This window comes from Hyla sarda, chromosome 5 (genome assembly GCF_029499605.1).
Source record: "Hyla sarda isolate aHylSar1 chromosome 5, aHylSar1.hap1, whole genome shotgun sequence".
In the NCBI taxonomy this organism is placed as follows: domain Eukaryota; kingdom Metazoa; phylum Chordata; class Amphibia; order Anura; family Hylidae; genus Hyla; species Hyla sarda.
In genome coordinates, this window is record NC_079193.1 from 81,637,467 (window position 1) to 81,650,800 (window position 13,334).

Below are 13,334 nucleotides of genomic sequence, written 5' to 3' on the forward strand. Positions count from 1 at the left end.
ACATAAATGGGGTATCCTTGTAACCGTATGGACCTACAGAAATTTTTTACATTTTTTTGTTTTCAATTTCACCCCACAATTCTTTTTTTTCCGCCATAGATTTCGTAATGAAATGATTGAGGTAATTACAAAGTACAATTGGTGACACAAAAAACAAGCCCTTATATGGATCTGTAGGTGCAAAACTGAAAGCGTTATGATTTTTAGAAGGGGAGGAGGAAAAAACGAAAGTGCAAAAATGAAAATTGGCCTGGTCCTTAAGGGATTAAGCATACATGGGATATGTGTAAGGCTATCCCTCATATACGATAGGGCCAGGGACTATGTATAATAATTAGAATATTGGGCAGACTAGATGGTCTGAATGGTTATTATCTGCCGACAAATTCTATGTTTCTTTGTAATTTTTTAGTCAGCAGATTTTTTTTTTTTTTATACATTTCTATTGAAGTCAATGGGAGCTGGAAACCACACTTCTTTTGCCTGTGTTAACATACCCTAATTTTTACAGGCATAAAATTAGTTGGCTGTTGGTCCGTATTTGCAACCTTTAACCCCTTAAGAGTGCAGCGATTTTTCATTTTTCATATGAGAGCTTGTTTTGTGTTGTTTTATGTGGGACCAATTGTATTTTTATCACTCAAACCTTAAAAAAAAAAAGAAATTGTGCGGTAAAATTGAAAAGCCAAAAACAAAATTTTTTGCAGATAGAAGTGACTGCAGATATAATTGATTTGTGCTGCTTCAAAAATAGGGAATATTTAACAGGCTGATCACTTTTGCTTTCTCATTTCAATGTTCAGTGGGGGTCACAGGATGCAGAGCCCCACAATCTAAAAATGTCATATGCTACTATGAAATGTTTGAAGTTTCTTAACATGATAGTTACCTTTTAAAGAAGTACTCTGGGATAGAAGAATTCCAGCATTTAACAAAACAAACTACCATCGCTCCCTCCTGCCTCCGGTACCGTGCTCCCTCCGCATTGATCCTCTTCCTGCTTCTTGTAGTCGACACATCATGCAATGTCCGGCCTCGGCAGGTGATAGGTTGAACAGCAATGTGACATATTGAGCCCCAGCCCTGGTCTTTTTTTTTTTTTTTTTTTTTTTTTTTTTTTTTTTTTTTGTCCCATTCTTCACGCTGCCTCACTGCCTATCACCAACTAAGGCGGGACATTGCCAGTGATTAGCTAAGCCACTGTGTGACGCGTTGGTCACATGATGCAGGAAGAAGCCAGGAGCATTATACTGGAGGCATTGTTATAGGTTAGACCAGTTTGCATTTTTGCGGCATTCTGAGCAAGATTTAAAAAAAACATTTGAAATATTTTTTTTTAGCTCTAAGTTCTACTTTAACACTGTCCAGGTATCTATCTGGTCAATACCAGTTTAATGACCAGAACTTAAACAGTATTGCTGAATTTTGATTGTGTTTTTAGGAGCAGCGGAGTTCAGCCACCTCGATTTGCTTTCCTCTGTTGACTGCTCCTGAAGTAAAATTGGGACAACCAGCTTCAGCCTTCTCAGATGTCTATGCCTACGGTATCCTACTCCTATGGGTATGTCTGATTTGATTAGAAAATATTTAAAGTATTGGCCAAAATGTATTCCTTGATGTTCATAGTAAGTAAAATGAAAATCTGTTTAATATGTTATGAAATCTAGAGCAGAATGTCTTATACAGTGGTCCCTCAACATACGATGGTAATCCGTTCCAAACGGACCATCGCATGTTGAGGGATCCGTGCAATGTAAGGTATAGGACAGTGGTCTACAACCTGCGGACCTCCAGATGTTGCGAAACTACAACACCCAGCATGCCCGGACAGCCAACGGCTGTCTGGGCATGCTGGGTGTTGTAGTTTTGCAACATCTGGAGGTCCGCAGGTTGTAGACCACTGTTAGAGGAAGTTGTACTCGCCTGTCCCCGCCGCTCCGGACCGTCACCGCTGCCCGGGATGTCGCCGTCCATAGCTGTCGTCTCTGAGAGGCCATCGCATGTTGAAATTATCGTATGTCGGGGCCATCGTAGGTCGAGGGGTCACTGTATAAAGGTGCAGCATATTATCAAAGTTCTACCTCATTCTGCCCTATTAAAGTGCAACTGTGGGCAGTATTTAAAAAATAAATAAATAAAATGACCACCTTTGGGGCCCTAAATCCAGTGCAGTGTTTATTTTATTGTGATTTCCTCTTTTACCAAATTATAGAGCTGTGTCTACTCTTGTCCCTGAATAGTTAGATGAATGTAAATATGTTGAGAGGCTTGAATCAGAGACAGGGGTTTACAAAATTAGGCTAAGAGGGTGTAAATTTGCCTTAGGGAGGTGAATATGAGGCTAAGGGGTGTGTATCAGGCTCAGGGAGATGTAAAAATGAGGCTACGATACTGTGAATCGGGCTCCTACACCCTGAGCTTAGCATTCACTCCACTTTTTGAAATAAAGTCCACATCCACCTGACTATTCAGAAAAAGTTGAAGGTAGTTAACCAAATAGTCGCTACAAGATAAAAATAAAATTGTTGGAATCAGAACACATGGGACTACAAAATTATATAGGACAAACTAATTTTCTCTGGTATCTTATTGGAGGAAACAGGTTCCATGGGTATAGGCTGTTAATTTTTTTTTATATCTGAAGACCACATCTTACTTGGTTACTTGCTATTCACGCTCCACTTGTACCCATACATTTGCCTCCGACCAACCTGAGCCTCTTTATTTTGGACATCCTCTGAGGCTTTCCGGTTCGTGTCCAGACTTTTTGATCAATAAGTCCCATCTACCTCACAAGGAGAACAATAAAAACCTAAGATAAGAAACACTTTTGCACACTCAATGGTGTAAAATGGAAATCCTTCATAAGTAGTAGAAATGTATTTTTTTTATTTTTTCACCCCACAAAAAAGCCTTTCTGCAGAGTAGATACAGCGATTGGCATGGCACGGCCTTTAACTCCGGTGGACATTTTTTTTTTTTTTTTTTTTTTTTAAATCAACTGGTGTCAGAAAGTTATACAGATTTTTAAATGACTTATATTTAATCATCTTAATAATTCTAGTACTTATCAGCTGCTGTATGCTACAGAGGAAGTTCTCTTGTCACAGTGCTCTCTGTTGACACCTCTTGTCCATGTCAGGAACTGTCCAGAGCTGGATAGGTTTCCTATGGGGATTTGCTCCTGCTCTGGACAGTTCCTGACATGGACAGATGTGTCAGCAGAGAGTACTGTGATCAGGCAAAAGAAATTCAAATAGAAAAGAACTTCCTCTGTGGTATAAAGCAACTGATAAATACTGGAAGGATTAAAAAATGTTAATAGAAGTAATTTACAAATCTGTTTAACTTTCTGGCACCAGTTGATTTAAAAAAAAAAATTTCCACCCTAGTACCCCTTTAAGCATGTAACATGCCAGATTAATGTTGTAGATCACCGTGATTAGGAAAATAAATAAAAATCATAGTGAGCTGGCAAAAAATGGCAAGTGACTGGCTGGTCCATTAACTTGACCATGGCAGAAAAAATCTGATGTGGACATTATTCTACTGACAGTCAGTGACCGATAATTCACTTGTGTGAGGCCAGATTCATCAGTCTCACAGACTCCTAATGGAGCAGCAATGGACATGCTTGACCACTGCTCCATTTCAATGTCTTATAATGACTATTTTGCAGAGAACAAAAAATGGGGGACTCTGTTCTAGAGATCAGCAGGGATCCCAAAGGTGGTGATCATAAATATATTACCAATATGATTTTTTTGTGCGAAAACCATTGTGTTTCTCTCCCAGCAATGAATTGTGATGTTTTATGTTGAACACTTTAAACTGGTGTATGGCCAGCTTTACTAACGTTAGGGCTTTAGGAGCACGAATAATTTATCAGAATGTATAATTGTTACATTTTTTTTTACTTTCATTTTATAATTGATATATATATATTTTTATTAAAAGAGATCTTTTTTTTTTATAACTGTTTTTTTTTTATTAAAGAATTCTTCTTTAAAACAGATATTTGAGAATAAGAAAATAAAAGTACATAGAATCATAATCAGAGTCATTACATATTAAAAAGACCAGGTTACAATATGATAACATAGATCCGGCTGTAAAGATGTTGTAAAGTCCAGATTATTTCAGGTCGGCTCTGTGAGTATCCGGGGAAGACCCCACATCAGAGACATGAAGCTTAGATAAAAGCCGTTATTTAACAGATCATAAAGAATGAAGCGAGGATAATATGAAGTGTTATTAGAGGATACTAATAATATCTCTTGACTCCAGATCCATTACACCTCAGCTTATGGTCAATAATCCAGGCAATATGCAATGAAGAAGATGTAAAATAATGTAAAAAAAACAAAAAAACAAACAGGAGGTAAAAAGTTTGTAAGAGGTAGAAAGTTAATAGAGAAAAAGACAGGTAAGTATGGAAGATAAAGATAAAGGGACGGATAAGTAGGGAAGATAAAGAGAATAAAGAAGTATCCGCTCAGCTCCAGCTCCTCAGGGTCCGTTCACTGCCTCAGACCACTCTCAGGGACTCACATATACATCCCACCGGCACCACAAAGTATCAAAAGCATCCAGTCTGTTTTCCACCATGGCGGACATATTTTCCATTCTCCGTATATCTGCGATTTTATCTAGTAGCATCTGGAATGGGGGGCTCTCCGTTTTCCTCCACCACTGAGCCAAAAGACACTTGGCCGCAGTGAGTATATGTAAGAAGAGTGAGTTTAGACTGAATGGTAGTGATTCCGCTGGGGGGGGATGTTCAGAAGATATGTCTCCGCTGACAGTGGGATGTGGGACCCTATAATCCTCCTAACTAGTGACTGCACCTCCAGCCAAAAGTGTCTAAGAAGTGGGCAGTCCCAAAATATGTGTGGTATAGAACCAATATCTCTATTACACCTCCAACAAGAGGGTGAAAGCTGCGGGAAGAGGCGGTGCAGCAGCTCAGGTGTGTGTAGTAAGATTTTGTACTGGATCTCTTTGTGTGTGATACAAGTCGAGGACTTAGCTGCCCGTGACCATATGACCTGCCATTGTGCAAAGGTGAGGGATTTCCCTAAATAAGATTCCCACTTGGTCATATATGGGTGTCGTAGTTGGGACCTGTCCTCTGGAGATATTGGGATATCATAAATTCTTGAGATCAAGCCTCTAGTGGAGGTGTCTCATTTACAGATAGATTCAAAGGGTGTTGGAGGTGGGAAGGGATGGGATGGGTGAATCCCTAAATATTCCTGAATGGTGTGGAAGTGAGACAGGGACTCTCTTGTTATGCGAAATTTGTCACTAATAGATTGTGGGGTTAGAAGCTTTCGAGTAATGGGATCAACGGCTAAATAAAATATCTTGGCTGTGTCCAAGGAGAGACAGTCCTGATGTCATCACTATCTGGAATACTAGGGTTAAATAACATTGGTGTGAGTAGAGAGGTTAGTGATTTAAGAGGGTATGTGGAGGAGGCCTCATTCCAGATTTTAATAGTTAGTCTCATTGGCCCCAAAAGGTTCCGTGTGACAGTGCAGGGGGTGGATGACCATATCATAGAGGATGGGTGTATAGGAGAAATCTACAACTTCTCAACTTCAGGCCACCTGCTATATGCCAAAAATTTGGTCCATGAGGGGATTCTCCGGAGGTGCACCGCCAAATAATATTCATATATATCAGGCATGGCCAGGCCTCCAAACAGTTTTTTAGCAGATTTTACACTTATGTCCCCATAGAGGACTATTTATAGCAATCACTTGATTGCTAATACTGTTCAGTGCTATTCATAGGGCATAGCAATGATCAGTGTTATCGGGGATCTCCTGCTCTGGTCTGGTATTAAGAGATCTTATGTATTTGTCTGAATATCAAAGTTTGTATTTTGTTTTCCAGCTCTGCATGGGGAACAAAAATATTATGCTCAAATCTGATGGAACTCCTGATCTTGAGAAACTTGATTTGGTATGTTGTATAATTTTCTAAATACAATACAGAAATATGGGTGCACTACTGTGTTAGATGTATACAATGACATTGGCTATCCCTCAACACTGATGTTAAAATTGAGACATTCGCCAGTATATTTTAATTTTCTAAATGAGCATAATAATGAAGGGGCGGGGCTGACAGGGGAATATGGAGGAGACAGGGGAGCTTGGCAAGCCGGATCCTCGCCTCCAATGCATGCTGGGGCACATTAGGAATAAAAATATTAACAAGAAGAACGCAGCAGCTAACCAACGGATTTTAGTGAGTATCCTCTCATTTTACAGCTCTTCACCCTCACTTTAACCCAATATACTGGGTTTAGTGCGGGTGAACTAGCTGTCAGATACAGCCCATTTCCTTTTGCATTTTGATTTTTCCTTTTTGCGTTTTAAGAGACATAACTCATTTATTTTTCCACCCACAGAACCATATAAGGGTTTGTTTTTGCGCACGACCAATTGTACTTCGTAATGACACCTTTCATTTTACCATTAAATGTAGAAGAGAAAACTATAACTTCTCCCTTTTTACGCAGTGAACTTTACCGTAAAACTGACATGTTTTCTTTATACTGTGGGTTAATATGATTTAAAAAATACCCACATTTACATGCTTTTCTATGGAGCAAGCCGAACCCGATCTCACCGGGTACAGCAGGGGACCCACCAGTAATGGCGGACATAGTGATCGCACCAATGTTGGCCATTAACCTCTCAGATGCCGTGGTCTATACAGATTACGGTATCTGTGACAATGTGCATGTTTAAAAAGATAATCGGATCGCCCGCGGCGCTGCTGTGGGGATCCGATCATCTAAAATAGTGGCCAGAGGTCCCCTCACCTGCATCCGACCATCTCCAGGGGTCTTCTGCTCTGGTCTGAGATCGAGCAGGCCAGAGCAGGAGATCCCCGATAACACTGATCATTGCTATGCCCTATGCATAGCACTGAACAGTATTAGCAATCAAGTGATTGCTATGAATAGTCCCCTATGGGGACATAAAAAGTGTAAAACAAAAGTAAAAAAATGTAAAAATAAAAAGTTAAAAAATTTGAAAAATTCCCTCCCCCAATAAAAATTTTAATTGTCCCTTTTTCCCATTTTACCCCCAAAAAGCATAATAAAAAAAAAAAAATGATAAACATATTTGGTATCGCTACGTGCGTAAATGTCCGAACAATCAAAATATAATGTTAATGATCCTGTACCGTGAACGGTGTAAATGTAAAAAAAAATTTTAAAAGTCCAAAATTGCTGCTTTTTTGTCACATTTTATTCCCAAAATTTTTTTATAAAAAGGGATTTAAAAGTTTCATATACGCAAATGTGGTATCTATAAAAAGTACAGATCATGATGCAAAAAAATGAGCCCTCATACCGCTAATATACGGAAAAATGAAAAAGTTATAGGTGGTCAAAATAGGGCGATTTTAAACATACTGATTTTGTACAAAAAGTGGTACAATAATTGAAAAGTATGTAACCATGGGTAATATTTTACCGTATTGACCCACAGAATAAAGAAAACATGTCATTTTTACTGTAAAGTGTACAATGTGAAAACAGAACCCTCCAAAATTTGCATGATTTTGGTTTTCATTAAAATTTCCTCCCTAAAAATTTTTTGGGGAGTTCGACGCACATTTTATGGTAAAATGAGGTGTCATTACAAAGTACAATTGGTCATGCAAAAAACAAGCCCTGATATGGGTCTGTAGATGGAAATATAAAAAAAAGTTATGGATTTTAGAAGGTGAGGAGGAAAAAAACTAAAACGCTAAAATAAAATTGGCCTGGTCCTTAAGGTGAAAATGGGCTTGGTCCTTAAGGGGTTTAGGTCTAAACCTTGACATCAAAAGTGAGTTCAATGGGAAGTGTCCAAATTGGGCCAAATTAGCTATTTTCCTTTCTGGGTGTCGTGATTCTTTATTGTTAAAAGGTCTCGGGTGTAAATGGGGAGCAGGTGTTGAAATTGTTCATGACACCTCAAGGCAAAGAACAGTTGTTCTACATAAAGATGACCTAAGCTATAAGAAGATTGCCAAGACTCTGAAACTGAGCGGCAGAATGGTGGGCAAGACCATACAGCGATTTCACAGGACAAGTTCCACTCAGAACAGGTCTCTCCATGGTCAACCAAAGAAGTTAAGTGCATGTGCTCAGGGTCATATCCAAAGGTTATCTTTGGAAAATAGACATACGAGTACTGCTGCAATGCTGCAGAGGTTAAAGATGTGTGCATGTGTGCGCGAGGGTCAGTCTGTCAGTGCTCAGACCATACACCGCACACTGCATCAAATTGGTCTGCATGGTTGTTGTCCCAGAAGGAAGCCTCTTCTAAAGATGAAGCACAACCATGGAACCATGTCATGATGTTTAATGAGACCAAGATAAACTTATTTGGGTCAGATTGTGTCACGCATGTTTGGTGGCAACTAGGTGAGGAGTACAAAGACAAGTGTGTCTTGCCTACAGTCAAACAAGGTGGTGTAAGTGTCATTGTCCGGGCATCCATTAATGCTGCCAAATGTACTGTGACAAACTGAAGCACAATTCCCTCCCTTCAGACACTGGGCCGCAGGGCAGTATTCCAACATAACAACCCCAAACACACCTCCAAGACCACCATTGCCTTGCTAAAGAAGCTGAGCGTAAAGGTGATGGATTGGCCAAGCATATTTCCAGTCCTAAACCCTATTGATCATCTGTGGGGCATCCTCAAATGTAAGGTGGGGGAGCGCAAGATCTCTAACATCCACCAGCTCTGTGATGTGATCATGAACAAGAGGACTTCAGTGGCAACCTGTGAGGCTTAAGACAGTGCTGGAAAATATTAGTGGCCACACCAAAATATACTGCTCAAAAAAATAAAGGGAACACTTAAACAACACAATGTAACCCCAAGTCAATCACACTTCTGTAAAATCACACTGTCGACTCAGGAAGCAACACTGATTGACGATCAATTTTACATGCTGTTGTGCAAATGGAACAGACAACAGGGGGAAATTATAGGCAATTAGCAAGACTCCCCTAATAAAGGAGTGGTTATGCAGGTAGTGACCACAGACCACTTCTCAGTTCCTATGCTTCCTGGCTGATGTTTTGGTCACTTTTGAATGTTGGCGGTGCTTTCACTCTAGTGGTAGCATGAGACGGAGTCTACAACTCCCACAAGTGGCTCAGGTAGTGCAGCTCATCCAGGATGGCACATCAATGTGAGCAGTGGCAAGAAGGTTTGCAGTGTGTGTCAACGTAGTGTCCAGAGCATGGAGGCGCTACCAGGAGACAAGCCAGTACATCAGATGTGGAGGAGGCCGTAGAAGGGCAACAACCCAGCAGCAGGACCACTAACTCTGCCTTTGTGCAAGGAGGAGCACTGCCAGAGCATTGCAAAATGACCTCCAGTAGGCCACAAATGTGCATGTGTCTGCTCAGACTGTCAGAAACAACTCAATGAAGGTGATATGAGGGTCCAACGTCCACAGGTGGGGGTTGTGCTTACTGCCATACACCGTTCAGGACGTTTGGCAATTGCCAGAGAACACACAGATTTGAAAATTCGCCACTGGCGCCCTGTGCTCTTCACAGATGAAAGCAGGTTCACACGGAGTCTGGAAACGCCGTGGAGAACGTTGTGCTGCCTCAACATCCTCCAGCATGACCGGTTTGGCGGTGGGTCAGTAATGGTGTGGGGTGGAATTTCTTTGAGGGGCAGCACAGCCCTCCATGTGACTCCATATCCAGACCTCCATGGGTTGCTAAATTTGATTTCCATTGATAATTTTTGTGTGATTTTGTTGTCAGCACATTCAACTATGTAAAGATGAAAGTATTTCAAATGATTAGTTCATTTATTCAGATCTAAGATGTGTTATCTTAGTGTTCCCTTTATTTTTTTGAGCAGTGTATTAACACTTTTGGCCCAATTTTGACATTTCCACTTAGGGGTGTACTCATTTTTATTGTCAAGGTTTAGACATTAATGGCTGTGTGTGGAGTTATATTAAGGGGACCCAACATTAAACACTGTTAAACAGGCTGTACACTCACTACTTACATTAAACACTGTTATACAGGCTGTACTCACACTACTTACATTAAATACTGTTATACAGGCTGTACTCACACTACTTACATTCAATACTGTTATATAGGCTGTACACTCACTACTTACATTCAATACTGTTATACAGGATGTACACTCACTACTTTACATTGTAGCAAAGTGTCATTTCTTCAGTGTTGTCATATAAAAATAAAGGGTGATGTATGTGTACAACATGACCAAAACAGATAAGGTTAGAAAATAGGTTTTGTGTAATAATGTGAAATAACACAGGTAAAAAGTATTGAACACATGAAGAAAGGGATCTTCAATAAGGCATGGTAAAGACAAAACTTTCTCCCGAATTTGCAGAGCTTGTGAATTAAGGTGGAGATGAGCTGTGATGAAGAGATTGTGTTTGAAGGGCAAAAATCGTTTTTGGCCTTGAGCCAAAACAAAAAAGGGCCAAAAATAGAAGGGGTACGGCTTGTGGGAGGGGCTGTCTTCTAAGCTGCACCAACACACTTGCCAGGAAATGCATAGCGGAACTTGTGTACTGAATGTCCCATAGACTTGAATGGGACTTTAGACAAAACCTCCAACCTTCCCAAATGTAGGTTAGAGTTCTGTGAATATGCGCTGGCTACTGTATATGTGAATACACGCTTTGGGTTTTAGTTAGATAACCAGCAAAAACTCTTGCGCATTCTGTCTCTCTTGGGCAACCTGGCTTCATAGATTTGTCCAGGCTTTAATATGCCTTGTGCTTAATTTCCCTTTTATATTTACCCCAGGATTCCAAAATGAAGACTCTCCTATCAGGTCTTGTTTGTTGTGGTGATCGCATGCAAGCGGAGCATATCAAGAGCCATGAATGTTTTCAGATCACGGAAGCTGCCTTTACTCCTCTACCCATTGACAATGAAGAGACAGATGACAGTACACCAGCGGACTTTGCTTAAGTGAATGATGTTTTCTATAGAACCATACACTTCACTCTGTCCTGCCTTGTTCAGTTGCCCTATAATTACTGTTAATAGAAATAATGTTTGTTTTCAGTGTAAGTTTGTGTTTGTCTTCATTGTTTGTTCTTTCAGACAGAGTTTTCATTTTCCTTTATGTCATAAAATCTCTGAAATCTGTTTTCTTGCACTTGTTTTCTTTGATTTTTTACCCCTTGCCGCAAAATGCCGTGTATAAACTGCAGGGTTATGAAGCGAGCTCAGGAGCTGAGCTTGCATCATACCCACACGGTCCCGGCTGCTATCGGCAGCCAGGACCCGTGGCTAATGACTGACATCACCGTTCAGGCAGATGTCTGGCATTACCTCTTTAGACACAACGATCAAAGTTGATCGCTGCATCGAAAGTGAAAGCTTCCCGGCAGCTCAGTCATGCTGATCGGGACCATTGCGGTGAAAATGCAATGTCCCGATCAGCTAGGACGCATCAGGAGGGTGCCTTACCTGCCTCCTGCCCGTCCGATCGGCGGTTGATTGCTCCAAGCCTGAAATCCAGCCTTGGGCAATCGACCGCTGATAACACTGATCAATGCCATGGCATTGATCAGTGTATTAAATCAATGTACTGCATGTTATAGTCCCCTGTGGGGGCTATAACATTGCAAAAAAAAAAGTTCATGAAGATGATTTTCCCATTTCCTCCTTTTCCCATTTTAAAAAAAACTCTGTTAATAAAAATATATGTGGTATCACCATGTGCGTAAATGTCCGAAACTTAAAAAATATATAGTTAAACTGCACGGTCAATGACGTATGCGCTAAAATTCCAAAGTCCAAAATAACGTATTTTTGTTCACTTTTTATACCATAAATTTTTTTTTTACAAAAAGCGAAAAATGGTACCACTAAAAACTTCAGATCATGGCGCAAAAAATGAGCCCTCACACCGTCCCGCATGCGGAAAAATAAAAAAGTTATAGGGGTCAGAAGATAACAATTTTATTAAACTTATCAATTTTTGTGCACGTAGTTATGATTTTTTCCAGAAGACCTATATATGTAGGATGTCATTTTAATTGTATGGACCTACAGAATAAATGTAAGGTGTTTTTACTAAAAAATGTACTGTGTAGAAACGGAAGCTCCCAAAAGTTACAAAATGGCGTTTTTTTCTTCAATTTTGTCGCACAATTATAATTTTTTTTTTGTTTCGCCGTAGATTTTTGGTAAAATGATTAATGTCATTACAAAGAAGAATTGGTGGTGCAAAATATAAGCCATCATATGGATTTTTAGGTGCAAAATTGAAAGGGTTATGATTTTTAAAAGGTAAGGAGGAAAAAACGAAAGTGCAAAAATGGAAAAACGCTATGTCCTTAAGGGGTTAACGACTTAAAGATAGGCAGACTATGTAATAGAGCTGCTGGAAATGCTAGCAGAATGCGTCAGTGTATAGGGAGAGGTATTAGCAGTGGTAAGAGAGAAGTGCTCATGCCGCTGTACAGAACACTGGGGAGACCTCACTTGGAGTATTATGATCATGACTAGAGACTGTATCTCTAGAAGAATATAGAGACTGTATCTCTAGAAGAATATAGATACATTGGAGAGAGTTCAGAAAATAAACTAGCATATGGATAAAACTTACCAGGGAAGGTTAAAGGACCTTAACTCACATAGCTTGGACCAGACACAGGGGATATGATAGATACTTTTAAATACATAAATGTAATCAACACTGTAAAGGAGGAGAGGGTAATGATGTATTTGCATTCTTATTAATAGGTCTACAGGGCATTTATTGTTTATCCTGTATTTGCAAAAAAGTTTGATTTATTTATTAATGATGTGGTTGTTCCTATTTTTGACCAGCAGGTGTCATCATATCCCTTTCACAGCATCTCTCAATACCATAGAAACAGTAAACTCTATGCACACCCTATTCAGACACAGGCTTAGGTGCAACACTTATACTAGCTTGAATACAAAGAATGTTAAATAAGAACAGTAAAAAGCATTTAATTTAGTTTCCTTAAAGAGAATTTGGTATCGTTGGAATCATACTGACCCATAGAGTAAACAAAGCAGGTCAGTTTTAACATATGTAAATTATTGCAATTTAGTTGTGGAATTTACTTGTCCTGCAAAAAATAAGCACCATGCGACTGTAAGTGGAAAAATAAAAATGTCATGGGTCTTAGAAGGTGAGGAGTGTGAGCAATAATTCTAGATTTGGAGGGGTTAGAAATGGGTTTATGTGAACAATAAAGTATTATTGATTATATTACAACTTTGATATAGCATTTTGACTCTTAGTTTCTTTCTA

At 39.6% G+C, this 13,334-nt stretch overlaps 1 protein-coding gene across 4 annotated transcripts in view; it reads left to right on the forward strand.

Annotated features, from left to right (window-relative positions):
• Positions 1 to 11,188, forward strand: part of STK31 (serine/threonine kinase 31) — a 182,190-nt gene extending 171,002 nt beyond the window's left edge. For all 4 annotated transcript variants that reach the window (XM_056519806.1, XM_056519807.1, XM_056519804.1 and 1 more), the window contains exons 22-24: positions 1,442 to 1,561; positions 5,902 to 5,970; positions 10,841 to 11,188. In XM_056519806.1, coding sequence (XP_056375781.1) covers positions 1,442 to 1,561; positions 5,902 to 5,970; positions 10,841 to 11,008 — 357 coding nt within the window. In that variant the 3' untranslated portion in view covers positions 11,009 to 11,188. The remainder of the gene's footprint in view (positions 1 to 1,441; positions 1,562 to 5,901; positions 5,971 to 10,840) is intronic.
• The last annotated feature ends 2,146 nt before the right edge of the window (positions 11,189 to 13,334 follow it).